We start from the raw sequence: 20,845 nt of genomic DNA, 5'->3' as shown, positions 1-20,845 counted from the left end.
TGCCCCTTTTTGTACAGGGGAGTAACATTTGCAGACCTCCAGTCCTCTGGCACCACCCGGTGTCCAAGGAGGATTGACAGATTGTGGCCGGAACCTCCGTTATTTCCACCCTTACTTCCCTCAGTAACCTAGGATGCATCCCATCCAGACCGGGTGACTTATCTACCTTGAGCACTATCAACCTTTTTAGTACCTCCTCTCAATTTATTCTTATCTTATCCAATTTCTCTCCCCTCTCCTCCAATACTGTGGCATTGGCTGCATCCTCTTCTTTTGTGAAGACAGATGCAAAATACACATTCAGTACGTCAGCCATACCCTCTGCCTCGATAAGAAGATTTCCTCTTTGGTCCCCAATTGGACCCACCCTACCTTTTATTCTGTATATGCTTACAAAATACCTTAGGGTTCCCTTGTATGTTACCCACTAATCTTTTCTCATACAATCTTTTGGCCTCTCTTATTTCCCTTTTCACTTCTCTGTACTTTCTATCTTCTATTTGATTATCTTCTGTATTTTGGACCTGACATTATCATAAGCCTCATTTTTCTATTTTATTTTAAACCCAATTTCCTCATTCATCCAGGGAGGTTTGGATGCCCTACTTTCCCCTTTGTGGGAATGTATTTGTTCTGTCCGCGAACTATCTCCTCCTTGAAGGCTTCCCATTGCTTGTTAGCTGTTTTACCTGCCAGTCTTTCTTTCCAGTCCACTTTGGCTAGGTCCCTTTTTAACTCACTGAAATTAGTCTTCTTCCAGTTGAGTATCTTCACCTTTGGTTGCTCCTTGTCCCTTTCCATCAGTACTCTAAACCTAATTATGTAGAATTGATAGCCTGTATTATAACAATCTATCATTTGTTAGTGTTTGTCTATAAATAGCAGTCATTACACTCCGCAGAAAAAATCCCATGAAACACTTTTGAGATCTCTTGACGACATGATAACAACAACAACAACAACAAAATTACATTTGTAAAGCGCCTTTCACATCAGGAGGACATCCCAAGACGCTGGACAGACAAAGTTACGGATTTGAGCTGGGGGTTGGGGTCTGGGTGGGTGGAGGGTAAAGTTACTATATATAAGTTATATATATGTTACTATATTAAATGAAAAAAAATTATTATAGCAACTTTATTTATTTAAATACTTTCGTGAAAATCCCCTACAAATTAGCTTTAATTGGGTGAAGGTAAAACAGGATCAGAGCACGTGCATCACCTACCTGGGGAACCATCCCATGACAAGGATACAGAATGGCTGTGTGGTTCTCTGATGGGCCCTGATCTAAGCAGAAATCTTTAGCCTTATTGTTACGAACCTGTTAAAGCAACACAAAATTAGTACCTTATATAAGGTCTCCTCTGAGTCATACTTTTTAAGGCTGAAGTGCTTGCTTATCATTGCTCATAGCTCTTGCATCATTCTCAACTTTTCTCTGCATTGCCTCAAGGATCTGGGCTTATGTCATGGTGATCAGAAACTCCAGATATGGCCTGACCAAAGCAGTGTGCATCCTGAGCATGCAAAGCGTCTCCACATACTCGTGTCAAGTGACTGTAATGATGACCAAAGTCCAATCCCCTGCCAACACTCATTATCACTGCAGCTCACACTCAGTGGAAGCCAATTCTTATGAAGGCCAGTTTACAAATTAAAACTCATATTCCAAAATTCTGATATTCATTTTCCCCCCTCCCCCCCTTCAAATCCTGCCTAAAGACCTTCATTTTTGATCGTGCGTACGGGCACCTCCCCGCTCCCTCTCCCTTGGCTTGGGATCAGACTCCGCTATTGTGAAGTACTGCGGGATGCTACGTGGCAAGAAGTGTGCTGTATAAATGAAAGTTGTTGTTGAATGATGTTAAATTTTAATAATGATCGTGAGAAATAAGAACGTGAGAAATGTAGGGTCTCAGATTCTGTTCTGAGTAGGATGGGATGACAAGGTGAAAGGAAGACATTGGGAATCACATAAAATTGTTCAGTTGAAAGTGTTCTACCTCCCCATAGGCCACAGTGTTGTTGAATCTCCTCATCTCTGGATACACATTGTCCAAGTACCACTGGAAACTTTTGCAATTGAGATGTTTTCGCAATAGTACTCTCTCAGAAATATCCCCAATGTCAATCCCTGGATTCTGGAAGTGAAACAGGTTTTATACCTTTAATTACTGTTTTCAGCAGAAAGAAAGTTCTTTAAGTTTTGGTATTTCTTAACAGATTTCTTAATAAGAAATGTCTAAGTATTGAATTTCTAAAGTATATTCTTCAGCACATTAAATGTTTTGGGATTCAATATTTCTTATTATATTTCTTATTGAGAATAGAGTAAGTTAATGACTCAAAATCACAGGTTTGGCAGATTGCTGCTTTCTTCTCATCATTAAACCTTTGATGGTGTTCTAATTATACAGCAAGTCAAGCATTCAGTGTAATTCATTATTAATCCAGAAATTTAGCACTCTTCATACTCCACTCTTTCAAAGTCCCCACTTACATCCATAGGAATATTCCATGCGATGTAAACATGAGATTTGTAATCATCCATCCAGACTTCAGCCACACGCAGTGCATTTCTCTTGGTGTAGAACCCAATATCGCTATTGTAGGGCTTTTTCATGCGTTCAATATGAGCCACTCTGGAGCAGGGCAGCACCTCCATACTTCCACCACACAGCCAGACCTGAAACAGCAAGTGAGAGTCAGACAGACAGAACAGTTACTTTCTATAGTTTGTGCAAGGCTTAGAAGTGATGCCACCACATAGTATACAGAGATGCTCTTTGCTAATCACAGGCTATACAAAGGTGTCACTGCTCATACCAGACTACGTTGAGGTGTCACTGTTAATAATCCTTGTGTTTGATATAGCGCCTTTGAGATGTCTCAAAGCGCTTCACAGGATATACTGTAAACTGAATTGACTCTATATTGACTGAATATCAGAGTATACAGAGGTGTCACTGCTAATATTAGATTATAATAGTATCTCAGGAAGAACTGTCCTAGGCTTGAAAGAGGTGAGCAAGCTGGAACACGTAAACAGCTAAACATAGCAGCAGAGGGAGCTCTCGGGTAAGTCACAGGAGTTTGCAAAGCACCTTGTTTACTCTGAAAATGGAACTCAAACAAAGCAACTCCCGTTGGGTGGAATGCATTCCCACAACCCGCTGATTAAACAGGTTTTGACTGCACCAGTGCAGCATCAGCTCCAGCAAAGTGAATTATTCATTGCTTGGTGGACCCTGGGCATTTAAGATGATTTGATAGTGATCCGGATAGTTTGCTCGGGTGTAAATCCCTGACTGTCCAGCGCCCTGGGACATCCTCCTGACATGAAAGGCGCTACACAAATGTAATTTGTTAATTTGTTGTTGTTGGTACAGTACAAGTCACATAAGCCGTATCAATCAGGATCACATTTAATATGACTTACGCAAATTCTGAGTTACAGGATAACTTGTATATGATTTATAAAGGTAAGACTTATGCAAGTTTTACTGTATTCTGGATTCACTTGAACCTCTTACAATCAGACCTACAGATTGGAGCTTGGAGTCATCTTTTCAAATGTGATAAATCTCAGATGGAAGGACATGGGCACAATCCTAACCTCGTGTTAACAGATGTGTTATGGAGACGGGGGCATATTGCTATATCTTAACATTTTACAGATTTCCAAAATGTTCGCTAGTTTTAGTTATCAGTGTACCAGTGTTACAAAGAAAGAATTTACAGCACAGAAACTGGCCACTCGGCCCAACCAGTGTTTCAACCACTGCTTTAGGCAGCAAGTTCCAAAATGTCCGTCCCTCTGGGTGATGTAGTTCCTCCTAAGTTCTCTTTTAGTGAAATGGTTCTCTTTTAGAGAATTTAGGAGAAACCACTTCACTAAATAAGAGACCCTAAGTTCACTTTTAGCCATATATATGGCAATCTATGGAAGTTCCATTACAAACTCAGAGCAAACACTCTCTAATGCTAGTGATTTATATGTGCCACAATTCCTGCAGACATTAAGAAAATTCTCTTACACTGAAACCATGTAGACTGAACAATGTCTTGTCATTCAACGTTGCATCTTTCTCTCTCTGGGAACATAATGGATTCAGCTGCCCGATTCCAAACTGTACAGCATCCTAGCACAGACTAACAATGAAGCTCACATGGCACATGACTGCACAGATATGCATTAAATTCCACTCTGCAATGGCATATCACAGAGTTGAATGATGTAGACCATAAAAATGTTGACCAGCTCTTGTGATTAATGTCCTTTGCTGGAAATGAAAGGACTTTTATTACACACCAGACTTCAGCTACAGTGTCTCTGTATTGACACCTGATAAACATCTTTACCTGTAGTAAATTTCCAGAGGTGTTGATGTTCCAATAGAACGTTCAGAAGCTCACAGACTTCAAGAGCACTCCCTTCGGTCTTTTTAAAGGAAGGCTGACAGGTTGTCAGATGTTTAAACAGTCCGCAAAAGTAACTTCGTGCTTTCTGAATCAAACTGCAGGTATCTCTTGCAGTGACACTTGCTACATCTAGCTTTTATCACTGTCTGGATCTCAAAGAACTAAAATACTATTTATTCTTAGCTTGTGGAAAATTCTTAAATTCAATCTTAATTTCAAACTGGTTTTCCTTAGTTCTTAAAAAGAAACTGACTTCCAAATGAAGACTGAATTGAAAAACGGGTAGTTACTGGCTACCTAAGATTTTATCTTTTAAGCTAACTTTCTCATAAGTGTTCAGAGTATAAACAAATATATAATTGGCACTGGATTTGCAGGTTTGAATTACCCATATAGAGGAATGAAAGATAGTGGCAGAAATATGAGTTGGCTGTGGTGTTTACAATGAAAATGTTTTTGTGCAGCTTGAAACACAAAACCTTCACATAGAACTTGTATTTACAGTGCACAGCAGAGCAGTGAAACAGTTCAAATGGTATAGCTTTAGAACCCCATTCACGCACATTCTACCAGAATTGTGCAAGAGTGTCAGCCAAGACAATGACAAAGACCTGTCGTGGGGCTTTAACTCACAACTTTCTGAATCAGAACCGAGAGTGCTACCACTGAACCCTACTGACATTTTTTAACATTATACCTAGAATCATAGGAGTAATGGTTCCTCCTTCTGCTTCTGAAAGGTTCTTAACTTCATGACCCCCACCTAGTTAAGCTGCTACTTAAACTGATCACAGTCAATTTGATCTCTTTTGATAGACACCCGATTGAAAAAAGGCAAAGTGGTCCACTCCATTCAGGACTACACTGAGCAGTTCCTTAAAGGCAAACCGACAACCATATTTGTCACCATTAAGCTCAGCAGCAACAAAGTGATTGGTGTAAATGGTACATTACTCCAGGAAGGAAAAGCCATGCATACTTGATGAACAAATCTACCTTACATAGTTCTGAATGATGACTTTTACTCACACACACAGCCGCAGCTCTGAGAAGATTGGTCTGGTTCCAAAATGTCAAATGCATTTGTGAAGGCAATATATTTCCACCATCACAAACTAGAGTGTTAATGATGGGCATGATATTTTTCAAAGGCTAATCTTTATTAACAATGTTCCTGGAATAGTAGAATTAAAAGCCACTTGGTACTTGAAGTGCCAGCTCTGTGGATTCCCATTCCCTAAAAATTCTTCTAAACTTCTCCCTCTTTTTTTGGTAACGCTTTTCAATTTGTGTAACTAGTTACTGACTCGTCAACATGTTTCATCTTTCTTCACATAAAATGGAAGTGGCTGGAATTACTGAAATGGAGAGTTACGGATTGAATTGCAATACATGTGCACAATAACACCTGTAAGTCTTGACAATTCTAGTTCCCCACAGCATACAAACAATACAGAGAGACTGAACGTGGTTTCTTGATTGTCCTATTGTCCTATTGAAGCTTATGGAGCAGCGATGATGTGAAACTATAGATCTCACAAGTACTTTACTCACCACAGGATCACCATAAGGCTAAAGAAAAATATATATCTTACAAACGCATTGAAAAACTGAAAATGAATGACTGCCAATCTCTCCTCATCAGACTTGCATCAGTTTATTCTAACCCAGCCCGAGCAATGGAGTGGGTCTATTTGAGAAATGGAGTAATCCACCTGAGGTATTTGGAGCACCAAAGGAAGAATTGAGGCCACAATTCATTTAATTCATCTGTCCCTTTAATTCATGGTCATGAGAAATTGTCTTCACAGTATCTCCTTCCATTAAGCTCTCTCCTCTCCTCACACCATCCATCATGAAACCACCTTTTGATGGCCCCACCAATAACCGATGAAACGCAAGACATTCACAATTACCTGATGGCACAGCCACAGTCTTCACAGAATGCTAACTGCAAGGATTAGATTTACAAGTGGCCCACTTGAACAGAATGCCAATCAGAGAAGTCAAGTGCACAGGGCTATTCAGTGAGCTGAACAGGGGAGCTCTCAATGTGCCGTGGAAGTTAATGACATTATTCTGAATTAGAGATCAAGGGACTGGATGAACAATTCAGCACTGTATTCACTTTGCAGACACAATCCAAATAACAGATAGATGGCAGACAATGAAGAGCCATTTGATGCAAATGTTTATGAAGTGATGAAAGCAGAGTGAGTGACTTTATTATTTGCTCTGGATGGTTGATCAGTCTGATGGTCAGTGCTGAATGTGAATTGAATGTTTCACCATTCCTACAGGGACAGGAAGGAGACTGAGAAGTAGGCAGCCATGTTAACCAAAGATTATTTTTGTAGCCTATGCCAAGCAGCGATATTGCTTTCTTGCTAACCACACAGCGCTTTAATGTTTTAATAACTGTTAATGAACTGTTACTCTTGGAAAGGAAAACTCCAGGCCATTAACAAATGCTTATAATACAGAGCGAAATTTTAATTTGTGAGGTCTGATACTAATTTATTTTTTATCTGAACATCGGAATAGAATCTTCCAAAGTCCAATATCTTCAAATAGCGGCACTGAATGGTCACCATCATTAGTGTCTGTATAATGTATTGTCTTTTCAAACATCTTCAGGATTTCATGTTTCTCAATACCTTTAGTGAAGGCAACAATGTGCAGAAAATTAAGGCGCGATATAGGGAGAGACAGGGCATGCAGACTCTTCTCTCTCCTCTGCTCCATGATCCAAAGGATACAATACAAAGTACAATACAAAATTAAACTTGTAAAGCGCCTTTCACATGAGAAGGACATCCCAAGGTGCTGAACAGTCAGGGATTAGACCCGAGCTGGGGGAGGGATTGGGTTGGGATCAGGGAGGGTGGAGGGCGGGGAGGGTGGCCGAAGGCACGGTCGAAGAGGAAACTCTTGAGGCATACCTTGAAGAAGGCAAGGAAGTGAGCAAGGAGAAGGGAATGTGGGATGGAGTTCCAGAGGGTTGGGGCAGAGACGCTGAAGGCCTGACCACCAATGGTGGGGCAGGTCGGGCAGGGGACAGATCTACTGAACTTTGGAGCTGTTGGGAAAGGAAGAAGCAAAATATCCAGTGAGCTATAAAGCTGTAACAGCTGATCAAGAATGAAGACCAGGAAATACAGGAACTTCTTCACCGTTAAGGTCCTGAAGGCTCTGCCCTGGGGAGGTACAGGGCTGGATCTGGATTGATGTGCCCTCAGTATCCTCTAGGATTATACTCAGAATTATTCCCAAGGAGCTCACACACCAATATTACCAACCATAGAATGTCAGCCTCTAGTTTGGTGGTGGTTTTATGTGAAGAGTGGATATTTCTATTGCTGTGTGTGGAGGGGACAGTCAGGCCATCCTAATTTGGGTAATCCTAATTTGACAGATGGAAGAATTCCTATCGAAGTCTTCTTTCTGTCAATAATTGAAGGTCTTGTTCCTGCTACCTGGCCTATGGACCTTTGGCAGTGAATCACTATCAAATGTGCAACAAAATGAAAAACAAAGTATTCACATTCTACTGGAAAATGTGGGCCACTGTGTTACTGACTTATTATCATCCTACAGTGAATAAATTTCAAAGGAGATGGGAATGAATGGGCTAACTTATAATTACCCTCAACCAAACAGACCATAAAAGAAAGCAGCACTATTTAATCCTTCAGAACAGAAGAATTATGAACAGAACAATGACTGACCTTAATCCCCAATTCTATGTTCTCTCCACCATAAACATCCATTCCAGGGTCCAGCAGCCCGATCTCACCAAAGAATAATCTATTCACCACAAAGGAGCATCCAATCATGGCTGGAGTCCTGAAAAAAGAAAGCAATGCACCTATTCATCAATTACAGAAAATCCCACTGTATTCAAAAAGCAAAAGACTTTGAAGCGGAAGTTCCCTTCACACTAGGTGTCCCCAAGATCCTTGAGAAATGATCCTTCCTTTGACTTTAGTAATATTTGGTAGATTTGTTTTTCCAGTACTGATTTTCTTTTGTATAGTAACTATTTATAATTACTCTCAACCAAACAGACCAGAAAGGAAATCAGCACTGTTAATCCTTCAGAAAAGAAGAATTATGAACAGAACAATTGCTGACCTTAATCCCCAATTCTATGCTCTCTCCACCATAAGGGGAGGGGAGTATAGTCAAGGGGAGATCTCAAAGCTCAAATGGGTTTAAGATTACATTTTTGACAATGTAATATTTTGCAGTAAAAAGTATAATAATTATAGCAAGTCTTCATTTAACTGTTAAATCCAGTGTAAATAAAACAGTAATCAGGATATGGATGAGGCTTTGCACTCTGAAGATTTGGGCACTCTAGTGTGCAACAGATTAATTCATTCCTTATGGAGAGCTCAAAAAAATCAGTGGATTTCCCCAAAGCTAATTTGACAAAGATAATAGTGCAGTATTGATGGCACTTCATTTACAAAGCTCTATTGTTACCATTTTCCAGTTAGAATGACATTCACAGAGCAGCCCTGGAATATCTACAATTGTGTTATGAACATCTCTGAAGCATAATGTATATATAACACAGATAGCTGCACAAGGTTTGTTTCCTTTGGCAACAGCTCATCTGGAGAAATTATCACTTTGACCAAAGGGAATAATTTTTAAAATGAGGTTTAATGGGGACAGTTTAGACAAGGGTATTCTCATAAAATTAGTACCAGTGCTACTGATTTAGACAAAGATATTTTTCTAAAGCCTTCTGTAAACAAACTCAGGAAATTATGCAATTGCCAAATACACTTCATTCTCTGTTTTGTATCAGCTGTCTCAGTTGGGTAATCTACAAGATCACAAAATTGGTCTGGATGAAAAAGACCCTTCGGCCCATCCAACCTCACAAACCCTACGGTCCCCCCATCACTAAATCAAGCTGCTTTTTAAATAAGTCCAATGTCCTGGCCTCTACCACCTTTTTGTTCCAGTCATTGATTACCCTCCACACAAAGAAAAGCTTCCTGGTGTCTGTCCTAAAATTGACCTTTACAACTCTAAACCTATATCTTCTTGTTCTGTTGTCATGATACATCCAAGAATACTTTTTCAATTCCATTTAAAATTTTATACCTCTATGACAGGAGTGGGCAATTATTTTGGCTGGCGGGCCACTTCATGAGTTTTGGTAAGATTCGTGGGGCACACACTTAATAGATGCCAATGCTTAATAATAGCTCAAAATCAAGTCTTACACTTATACATACATAAAATAAAGTCTATATAATTGACATTCATTAAAATTAGGTTAAGTAAAAACAACCCATTGAACAGACATTTATACACTATTTACTCACATATTGATGAGAATGTGAGAAGCTCACTTAATGGGAAGAATGAAAGCGCTGATGTGCATTAACCAGACAATTGAAGTCAGGCATCGTCTCCGTTGTTGCAATGCGGAGTACTGCTGCAAGGTGGTCATCAATCATCACAGATCTTTGTTTTGATTTATTAAATTTCATCACAGAAAATGTCTCCTTGCATATGCATGTTGATCCAAACGGCACAAGCATCCTCCGGGCATCAGCCTTTATTTTTGGAAAGGTATATTCATTAAGAGAGGCGTAAAAACTGGGAAGCGGCACTGATCCAAATTGCTCCGCAAGCAATGGATCATATTGCAGGTCAATAAGCTCGAGTTGGAGGTCAAATGGGGCTTTGTCAACATCAAATGAGAAATGAGAAAGGTGAAGAGACCAAAGACAGGGCATTTTCGATCAAATTGAAATCCTGGAATCGGAGAGAAAATTGGCATTTAAATCAAGTAGTGACGAAGTCTACTTTTTAAGGCTTTGATCGCAAACAATAATCTGCTGCAAAGTTGGAAAGTGGGCGAACTGCCTTTTTTCTATCTGACGCGATAAAAGAAATAAGTTTGTCATAAATGAGTTGACACTGCAATATAAATCGTACACAAATGTCCCCTTCCGTTGCAGTTTTGAATTCAGTTCATTTACGTGGTCCACAATATCAATGGCAAATGGGAAATCAGAGAGCCAATTCGCATCATTCAGCTGTGGGAAATCCGAATCTTTTTGTTTCATGTTCAAAAATAAATCAATCTCTGTTCTCAGTTCCCACACTCTTTTCAAGACCTTTCCTAAGCTAAGCCATTTTACATTGGTGTGATACAGAACATCCGTCTGTTCGAATTCCAATTTTTCAAGCAGTTACAAATTGCCTGTGGTTCAATCCTCTTGGTCGAATGTAGTTGACCACTTTCATAGCTGTATCCACGACATTGCTTAGTTTTAGAACACTCTTACAGAGGACCTCTTGGTGGATAATGCAGTGTAGAAAAACAATATTCCGTTCTGGATTTGTTTCTTTGACTTGATCTTGAATTCTTTTCAGTAACCCTATATTTTTGCCTGTCAGATTTGGGCTTCCATCGGTGGTCACATTCACCAATTTTTTTCTACTTCACTCCTAATTTTAAGATACACTTATTTATTGCCTCCAAAAAGTCTTCACCAGTCGTCGAGTTTTTACATGACTGCATTGATGCCAATTCTTCTGTGAGCTCAAAATGTTTATGATACCTCGAATAAAAATCATCATCTGGGTTGTGTCTTTATCATCACAACTCTCATTGATTGCCAGTGAAAAACATACAAAATTGCTTACTTTATTTTTTAACTGGAGATAGAGGTTCTCAGAGATATCCTCGACACGTCTCACAGTAGTTTGCCTTGACAAGCTAATGTTCTCGAACTGTTTTTTCTTGTCTGGGCAAAAATCGAGGCAGAGTCAACCATACATTCCTTTATAAATTCTCCTTCAGAGAATGGTTTGCTGTTCTTGGCGATTTTGTGTGCAATCATGTAACTCACTCTTGTAATCTCATCCTGGGACGCAAATTGTTTTGTGCAAATGCTTTGCTCTTTTCGCATTTGAACAACCATCTCATCAGCTTTCTTTTTCTTCGGCAGAAACATTCTTATATTTGCAAGCATGTTTGCTCTCAAAATGGCGATTCAAGTTGTAGTCCTTTGAGCACTGCCACACTTTCTTTGCAAATTAAGTACAGCTTTTCCACCCACACTGGTACAAAAATATTCAGAAGTCCATTCTTTGTTGAATATTCGGCCTTCAGTGTCCACTTTCTGCTTCTTTGATAAACTCATTTTGAATTAACGTCCTCTTCAGTGAAAAGTATTGCTGCGGTTGCCGCACGTGTTTGAAAATTTGCCGATCCGTACATTTCTGACGTCGGCCGGATTCAACACTTAAGGGAGCGTGCGCACAACTAAGCCGTGTGATTGGCTGATGTTCCTGGTCAGATTCAAATGCGAAATTTGTGGAGAAAAAAACTAGCGACTTTAATTATTAAAAATTGATGCTGTGACCAAAGTAAGAAACATAAGGGATGCATTTAAAACTGATCCTTTCTGGGACTGAACAAACTATAATGTTTTCCATTGCTAGACACAATGTCGGGCCATATTTTGCCCACCCCTGCTCTATGAGGTCCCCACTGAATCATTTTCTCTCAAGACTGAAGAGCCCTAGCTTATAATAATAATAATAATAATAATCCTTGCATTTGATATAGCGCTTTTCATGTCAGTCGGACATCCCAAAGCGCTTCACAGAACACACTGTAAAGTGAATTGACTGTATATTTGTGGGCGAACGCGGCAGCCGATTGCGCACAGCAATGTCCACAAACAGTCGTAGATTGAAAATGACCAATTTATTATTGTTTTTGGTTTTGGAGGGATTATCATTAGGCTCTGTGTGGAGAAAGGAAACTTGCCCGAGGTTTCGCCCTCTGCCTGGAATTGAACTCAGGTCTCTCACTTGCAAAACGAGTGCTCTAAACACTGAGCTACAGGACTCCACAAATTTGTGGAAAGTGTGGCTTGTCTAATTGTTGCTCATAGTTCATTCCTCTAACACTGGGGATCATCCCCATTGCTCTATTCTACACACCTTTAGGACTTGGATAGCCTTCTTATTTTGCAGTGACCAGAACTGTGTTCAGTATTCAGTTTAACCAGCGTAAATTGTAGCCTGAGAACAACAACTTGCACTTATATAGTGCCCTTCACACGAGGAAGCAATTCAGAGAGCTTATCTCTGAGATCCTCAAAGGGAACGATATCCTGGGATCTAAGTTCATCTGATTTAGCAATATAGGCAGGATCCTTTTGCCTCGCTACTCCCACCATTGAGACAGAGGGATGTCGACTAGGTGGGCCGAGTGACCTGTTTTCAGTGCTGTACACTATACTGTATGTATTTCTATGTAACTACAGTCAAAGCTGTTCAAGCAACCACCACCTGTTAACAACCGCTCTGTAACAGCACAGTTCGCACACCAATGAATCCTTACTCAGAAGCCACCCTTATAAAAGGGCCAGTTTGGTGGGAGGTGGGAGGGCGACCGAAGGCATGGTCGAAGAGAAGGGTTTCGAGACCGGCCTTTAAGTAGGCAAGGGAGGAAGCGAGGCGAAGGGACTATGGGATGGAGTTCCAGAGTGTGGGGGCAGAGAGACTGAAAGCCCGGCCACCGATGGTAGGGCGGGTCGGGCGGGAGACATGGAGCAGGCCTGAGCCTGAGGAGCGGGCAGGTTGGCAGGGAGTTAGCAGGTCAGAGAGGTAGGAGAGGGCAAGGCCGTGGATGGCCTTGAAAGTGAGGATGAGGACTATTTTTAAATTAGATTTTACAGTGACTGTGAAAATCTTGTTGATTGAAAGCTAAGCCACTTGGAACCCAGGTATCAAAAAGTGGCACTTAATGAAGCAATGCATAATTAGCTCACTCAAAATAAATGGGGAATTCAAAATCCCTCCAACTCTCTGGCTCAAAATCCTTCAAAGGTCACTTTTAAAAAGGTGCAGTTCAGTAGATCAAAGCAAATCTCACTTAAACTCCATGACTTCCGAGGGATGTGAGGGAGAGTTAAACATAACAAAAAGTGGGAATGCAACGTGTTTTTGGCCATGTGTGTTTGTGCTGATAAGACAGTGACCCAGCTTCTGGATCCAGTCAATGGATTGACAGGTGTCTTTCATAATGCAAACTAAAAGTACATTTAGTACAGATGGTCAATCACTGACTCTCTCAACTTGTGGTAAGTTATAATGGTTTACTGGGAAATTCATCAGCGAGTACACATTTACAGGGCAATAATACAATGAAAGAGAACAGCAGCAGCAGTAGCACATGTGACCCAGTGTATCATGTCCAGGTTTACAAATGTTAATAATAATAATCCTTGCATTTGATACAGCGCCTTATCACGTCTTTGAGACGTCTCAAAGCACTTCTCAGGATACACTGTAAAGTGATTTGACTGTATATCTTGTGAGCAAAACGCAACAGCCAACGTGCACAGCAGCGTCCCACAACAGTCATGGATTGAAGTGACCAATTTATTATTATTATTTTTGTTGAAGGAATTATTACCCCCGGAAAAGAGATCCGCCAATCGACTAACAACCGGGTTTCTACTGACTGGTAGGAACTTGGTACTCTTAAACAAATTACTCCACATCTCTATCACCTCCAGACTTGACTTTTCAAATGCTCTCCTTTCCTCCCATCCACAGGCTCAAGTTCATCCAAAACTCTGCTCGCTGAATGTTTACCCTTCAAAGAAACGGATGTGCTGGGGTGTGCGGGGGAGCAGAGGAGTGAATTAAGTGGCTCCAAAAGAGAGCTGACAGAGTCACAATGGGACAAATAGCCTCCTACTGTGTTGGAATATTCTGTTGACTGAAGCAGACATTTATTTCTTCACTATATGTGCAGACGCTTCTCAGTCTTCTCTGATTTCTGTGTTTTCAACTTTCAGGGATAGATTGGAATAATTTTCTGCAGAATTCTCTTGATAGCAAAAGCATGAATAGGAAGTGATAGCCACATCTTATTGTCTCCATTCCCTGAAAAGACCACTCTACACAGAAATGGTTGCTCCCAGATAGCCTCTGGCCTACAGTTTAACATCACAAAGAACAGCAACACAAGAGGACTAATAGATACCAAGTGTCTAGTTTCCTCTCCACATAGAATTGGATGTCAGGAGATAACCACTTACCCTTTTATTTTGTTCTAATGTGCCAGCCTGCTATAAACTCATGGCATTTTTGTAAATAAGCTCCATTATTCTGAAGTACACAGTATATGCACTTCTTTAAAGTTGATAACCTGGAGAAATTTGCAGCCTTTTGGAAAAGCATTCAAGAGAAGCGCCAGTATTTGTAGATATTACGAGGGTCATTTATTACACCTGTAGTCGATGAAAAACCTTGAGAAACGGCTTTCTTAAGAGAGAGACAGACTGGATCCTGGTTCACAATGAGAAGCATTGCTTTACAGTCATTCACCATTAATATCTGACCACATCATGTATTACTATACATTGTAGAATTCTTAAACCAATCTATATTTGTCTTCAAATATAAATAAAAATTTTAATTTTTATAAAGTATTCCTTTATAATCTCCCCAGGAGGAAAGATAATTTGTCTTCTGTTTGTGACGAAGATGCACGTTAGATCCAGGCTTTTCTGCAAATAACACAATGTGTATTTCCAACAAACATATCCCTGCGGAGATTAATGTTTTAGACACACTAGAAACCTGATCCCAAGGGACACCCATCTAATTTATAACGCACTGCTTCAAAGGTCTGCAAAATTCTGTCAGCTTTAGTTTAAAATGAAAACCTTGCTGCATATACATCTGAAAGGGCTGCCCATAGAGCTTACACAGTCAATGATTAAAGCAGGAAGCGGGAAAGCTAAAAAGGAAGTCAGAAATCTAACTTGAAACAAGTTGAGGTAAATTTGGGGCAATTTGAATTATTATGCTCCCATATATTAGGTCTTAGATTATTGTCAAATAAAGGAAGAACTCTGAGTGCTGATCTCATTGTCAGCCACACTCTGCCACATCTCAAGCTCTTTGATCAGAAGATTTGTATATATTTTACATTGTGAATTGAAAAGCAACAACAACAACAACATTACATTTGTATAGCACCCTTTCACGTCGGGAGGACGTCCCAAGGCGGATGAATAGTTGACAAAACGGTTTCGGAACAGGCTGTGTTAAAGCAATTAAATCATTAAAATAATGTGCAAAATGTCATTGCAACTCATCCTGTAACCTTAGCTATACAATCTTGTTAAATAATTGTAATTTATACATGCATATGCTAAGTCAGTGAAGGGCGGAAGTACACATGAGCAGTTTGTACTCAGCAAACTGGGAGCAGCTTGCTATTTATAGATTCAAGGATCTATAAGTGGAATTGCCAGTGTGCTGCTGATGTTCATAACATCCAACATTAGGGCAGCAGCAGCTGGATGTTTGACACCGATGCTGACAAGCATGGACTGAGTGTAAATCAGTGTTCTACACACAACCAGCAGCACAATGACAAACGCCTTGCAAGAAGAACTTCAGATACAATGCAGCAGAACAAGAGGACATAGATTCAGGAAAATGAAGGACAAATTCAGGTCAAATACAAGGAAGCATTTTTTACCCAGAGAGAGAGTCATGGATCGAGTCCAGAACATTGAACTCCTTGAGAAACAGCTTGATACTTCAAGTTAGGGTTGGTATTCTGGAAGAATGCTATCAATTAGTCAAAACGCCTTCATCACACAAACCTCTTACGATTTTATGAATGTAACCATACCGTAAGCGGTGATTCCATCCACTGTATAAAAATGAGGGTGACATGATGAAGCAGTTTGAAAATCCAGCCCTAAGATGGCAGTGTTTAAGTTGCACTTCTGCAAACTGGACACAATATGCCTGTCATCAAATTTCATCTGATAAAATGTCATTGAACGTTATCTTGACAAAAGAAGCAGAGAAATTACCAAACTGCACAAATGCATGAAAATATCATAAAATAAAAATGTTTTGTCAACCTACTAGATATTTAGAAAAGGGTGAAATGTCAATGCTGAAACGTATGGTAGGGCAAGTTCATTCAATTTCAAAAATGTTATTTTCTTCCTGCCTCCTCCCCTGCACCTAATATTCTCTTACTGAATGAAGCTCAGTAGTAACCAAAAGTGATCTAATGTTTAGATCTGTGGGTGACAGCGAGTCATAGCTGGCCTGTGGGGCTTTCCTGTGCTAATTGTTTTCATCTCCAAAAAATAACAAGTTGCTATGAATCATACAATTTACAGCACAGAAGGAATCCATTCATCACACCTACTGGAATACCAGTGGAAACCCTACTCTATTTTATATCGTCCCTCTTTAAATATTTATTCAATTCTTTTTTAAATGTTAAAGTCTCAGCTTCAACAGTTATTTGTGGCAAAGCACTCCAACAACCCTCAACATAAAAATGTTTCTTCTAACCTCCCCTTAAATCTTCCAGTGACCAACAAACGATACCAGAGACCACATTAAGTAGTTCACACGACTGTAACTTCTCAATTCACTTTTGTCTGGATCAAGCAGAACTATTCCTGGCCCTGTGGAGAGGACGGGGGTGGTACTGGTTGTGGAAATAAACATGAAAAATTTTCCTCTCCCAGTTCCTGTGCCAGCAGTCAATACAACACCAGTGTACTGAAATGTTTTTGCAACACACCCAATTTGAGTTCTCACAAATGCAGTGCTTAAACTTAACACAGTGGCCCAGTTCAGCCAGCAGGTCATTGCCTCCAGCTACAGAGCATCCATTGGTGATTGTTCTCAGCAGGAGCTGTTGCTTCCCATTCCAGCAACCTTGCCACCAGCAATAGCAAACTACTCCAAGCAGAGCACATGTGTGATGTGATTCCACAAATCCATCTGGAGCCATTTACATAAGCAGAGAGATTCACAGATTTATGAGCCAGTAGGTTGGGTTTGGTTTATAGACAACTATACCCTAAATGCAGATGTGACTTAATAGAAAACAGAGAGGCCTGAAGCACTCCAGAGGACAACACTGAGTGAGCATCATTAATTACAAGTTTAAGGCCTGAAATTCCCAAAGCACAGTTGAAAAGAGGACTTAAAACAGGCGTTGAGGGAATGTGGAGGAACTCTGAATTATTCCAGAGTGGAGACAGATTGGTTGGGAGCTTGTCCACAGAATTTGGGCAAAGACTTGAAGCAAGCCAGTGATTGCTGAGTGAAGGAAGTGCTTGGGACAGGAGTTTAAAAAGATGAAATTGATCTGCTGAGGGATGAGGAGCCAATGGAGCTGTTTGAGATGGAGATGATGAGCTTATGGATCCTAATTATCACGTTTGTAAATATCCCAATCAATTCTGCATCTGTGGATTTCTGAAGCAGGTGCATGCCATGTTTTCTAAAATGCACCTTATAACAGTCTGCAGTTGCATGGAAACAGATATTCCTTAGATAAACATAAGTATGGTTTGTAATAAAAGATTAATTAGCACATTTTAAAACATTTCTTTGTTGTTTTAGGTGTAGCAGTACTTTACAGAGAAGGAGGCACATCAGACTATTGGATGAACAATTTTCTTTGCTATCCTTTGAAAGTCTCACTGAAGAAATCTTATAAAGAAATGTATAACAATAATGAAGTTTCTCCATGAATGAACACCATCCATCAGCATAATCTCATGTGAGTACTTATATGTGTAACAGCAACGTGCATTATACAGTGACCCTCACATAGGCTGGCGTCTCTTTAGTGTGCACATACAATATCAAATTTGGCAAATGACAAGTGTGGTTATATAAATGCTTGTCATTAATATTTATTTGATTGAACATGCATGTTCTTGTCATTAATATACATGATTGGACATGCACAATTGCCATACCTTATCACTATCTCTAATTCACCAATCTTAGCATGAAAGGCTTTATTATATAATTTGTGTGAACTACATGTGGAAAGAGATGCCCTTAATCATCTAATTAACAAAGAATGAAACTTTTACACTTGGTTCACCTAACTCACATAATAGTCCCCAGGGACTACATATACTTTACACAATTTGCATATCAGACTCCAGTTTCATGCTTATACTCATAAACTGTGTTACTGAGGGGTTTGTATCATTTATTCCTAACAAAACACCCAATCGACCTTTTTATTTTGTTACAATAAAACAGCAAATGGGGGCAGGTGGCAGGACTGAGAAGCCCAATCACTGGATTTACAGAGTTCTGTAGCTCAGCGGTTAGAGCAATCACCTCGTGAGCGAGATGACCTGGGTTGGAATCCCAGGGCAAAATGTTAGGCAAGTGTCTTTACTCCACACGCCTCTGTTTACCTAGCAGTAAGTAGGAACCCAGTTGTTAGTCAATTGGTGGATCGCTTTTCCGGAGGTAATAATCCCTTAAAAAAAAGTTTGTTCACTCAACCCACGACTGCTTGTGGGACACTGCTGTTTGCAGGCTGACACGTTTCACCCACGCAGTATAGTCAATTCACTTTACAACAACAACTTGCATTTATATAGTGCCTTTCACACAGGTAGCGTCCTGGAGTGTTTGACAGTGGCGGAGTCTGACCCGGGCCAGGTGGAGGGAGGGGGGAGGTGATCGAAAAGGACGGTCTTTAGGTGATATTTAAAGATGGTGAGGGAGGGGGCAAGACGGAGGGATTGAGGGAGAGAGTTCCAGAGCTTTAGGGCGTAGTGGCTGATGGAGCAGAGGGGACGAGGTAGAAACAGGTGGCTGGAATCAGCTGAGCGGAGGCAGCGGTTGGAGGAATGGGAGGTAAACAGGCCAAATAGGTAGGGAGGTGCGAGGGCTTGAAGGGATTTGAAAACGAGTGAGAGGATCTTGAAATCAATCCGTCCGGTAATTGGGAGCCAGTGGAGCCTGGAAAGGACTGGTGTGATGGTGGTACAGAGTTCTGTGTGGGTGAGAAACCAGCGGAGTTCTGAATTAGTTGTATTTTGTGTACAGTGGAGTTGGGGAGACCAGCAAGGAGGGCTTTGGAATAGTCCAGCCGGGATGTGATGAAGGCGTAGACTAGGGTTCACTTTACAGTATATTCTGTGATAAGGTGCTATATCAAATGCAAGGCTTATTATTATTAATATTATTATCCAGGTGATTGGGTTACAACCTGTAATTTGCTTCCTTTTAGCTCTCATTTTATAGCATACCACTAGTCTATTTGTAACAGCACTGCATGTGCATAATTAGGGAAGTCAAAACACAGAACTGAACCCAATGCATTGTTAATTATACAATAAATATTTAATTGAGCAATAGAAGAGAAATGAAAATGCACTATCTCAAGCCTATTTTCTGACGTCACTGAACTATAATTGCAATGCAAGCTCTGGCACTTGAGCTAAGCAAATTAAAATTAAATTTTCTCTCTCCGAGTTTACCTGCCACTATACATCAATCAATAAATAATTACATTATTAAAAATAAATGCGAAGCCGGAGAACAGTCAGGACAAGAGGCTTTAATCCTTCTTATCAAACAGTTATGGTGTTTGTTCTCAGTATCTGATAATATTGATACTGCAATATAGAAAAATCTTGTGCCTGTATAATAGTAAAATAAAATCATCTTATTAACTTAATTCTGTTTTATCATTAGAGCTTACAGCATCTCATATTGGAAGATTAAAACCCCTTCATCACTGAGTAACTGCTGAAGCAGAAATTTATTCTTCTGAGGATAATATCAACAACAACAACAACAACAAGATTCCATTTATAAAGCGCCTTTCACGTCAGGAGGACGTCCCAAGGCGCTGCACAGTTGGGTCATGACCCGAGCAGGGGGGAAATGGTCAGGGTGAGGGGAGGGAAGGGAGGGAGCGAGGAGGGGGGAAATGGTCAGGGTGAGGGGAGGGAAGGGAGGGAGCGAGGAGGGGGAAGAGAGTCGAGAGGGGAGCTGAAGGCTCGGTCAAAGAGAAAGGACATTTAGAAACTGATGTGCACTTGGGTGGGGGTTTCAAAATGTTATTTAAAGTAAAAATTAAAGCATCTCCATCCATATGCTGTATAAATCCACCTGCAAACAGGAGAACAGGGTAATAATGACTTCACTCTGCTCAGCGTGTTTGACAGTAAGAAGTGGCTGCAAGTTCACTTCCTTACTGCTGATTAGGATACAGTGGGTGCCTTTGATCCTTTACCCTGGTCTTTGGCAATGTGCTTCTGCTAATTTTCAACTGTTTCTACATTAATCGCCGTACACCACACAGAGCAGAGGAAGCCATTAGGTCCTTTGAGAATATTCCAATGGTTCATGAATTCACAGTTTATTTCTATCTTTCTAATCCTGTTCCCTTGCCTTTTTTCCACATCATATCCAGTTAGCATTTTGTGTCTGTTACTGCTGGTGTTTTATTTGTTGTTTTAAGCCCTCTGAGATGCTTACCCTGTGTAGAGGGTACGATATAAATGTAAGTTGTTGTGTTAGACAACGCTAATTTGGCCAGGAAACT

The 20,845-nt window shown here is 40.3% G+C and overlaps 1 protein-coding gene across 3 annotated transcripts in view; it reads right to left on the bottom strand.

The window, feature by feature from the left end:
• The window catches only part of galnt17 (polypeptide N-acetylgalactosaminyltransferase 17), a 63,928-nt gene that overhangs the window by 7,622 nt on the left and 35,461 nt on the right, over window positions 1-20,845 (bottom strand). For all 3 annotated transcript variants that reach the window (XM_042338806.1, XM_007908466.2, XM_042338805.1), the window contains 4 exons: window positions 8,154-8,271; window positions 2,504-2,689; window positions 2,007-2,144; window positions 1,229-1,324 (listed from right to left, as the gene is read on the bottom strand). In XM_042338806.1, coding sequence (XP_042194740.1) covers window positions 1,229-1,324; window positions 2,007-2,144; window positions 2,504-2,689; window positions 8,154-8,271 — 538 coding nt within the window. The remainder of the gene's footprint in view (window positions 1-1,228; window positions 1,325-2,006; window positions 2,145-2,503; window positions 2,690-8,153; window positions 8,272-20,845) is intronic.

Source organism: Callorhinchus milii, unplaced genomic scaffold (assembly GCF_018977255.1).
Source record: "Callorhinchus milii isolate IMCB2004 unplaced genomic scaffold, IMCB_Cmil_1.0 Scaffold10, whole genome shotgun sequence".
NCBI lineage: Eukaryota > Metazoa > Chordata > Chondrichthyes > Chimaeriformes > Callorhinchidae > Callorhinchus > Callorhinchus milii.
This window is presented reverse-complemented; position numbering and strand designations above follow the sequence as displayed.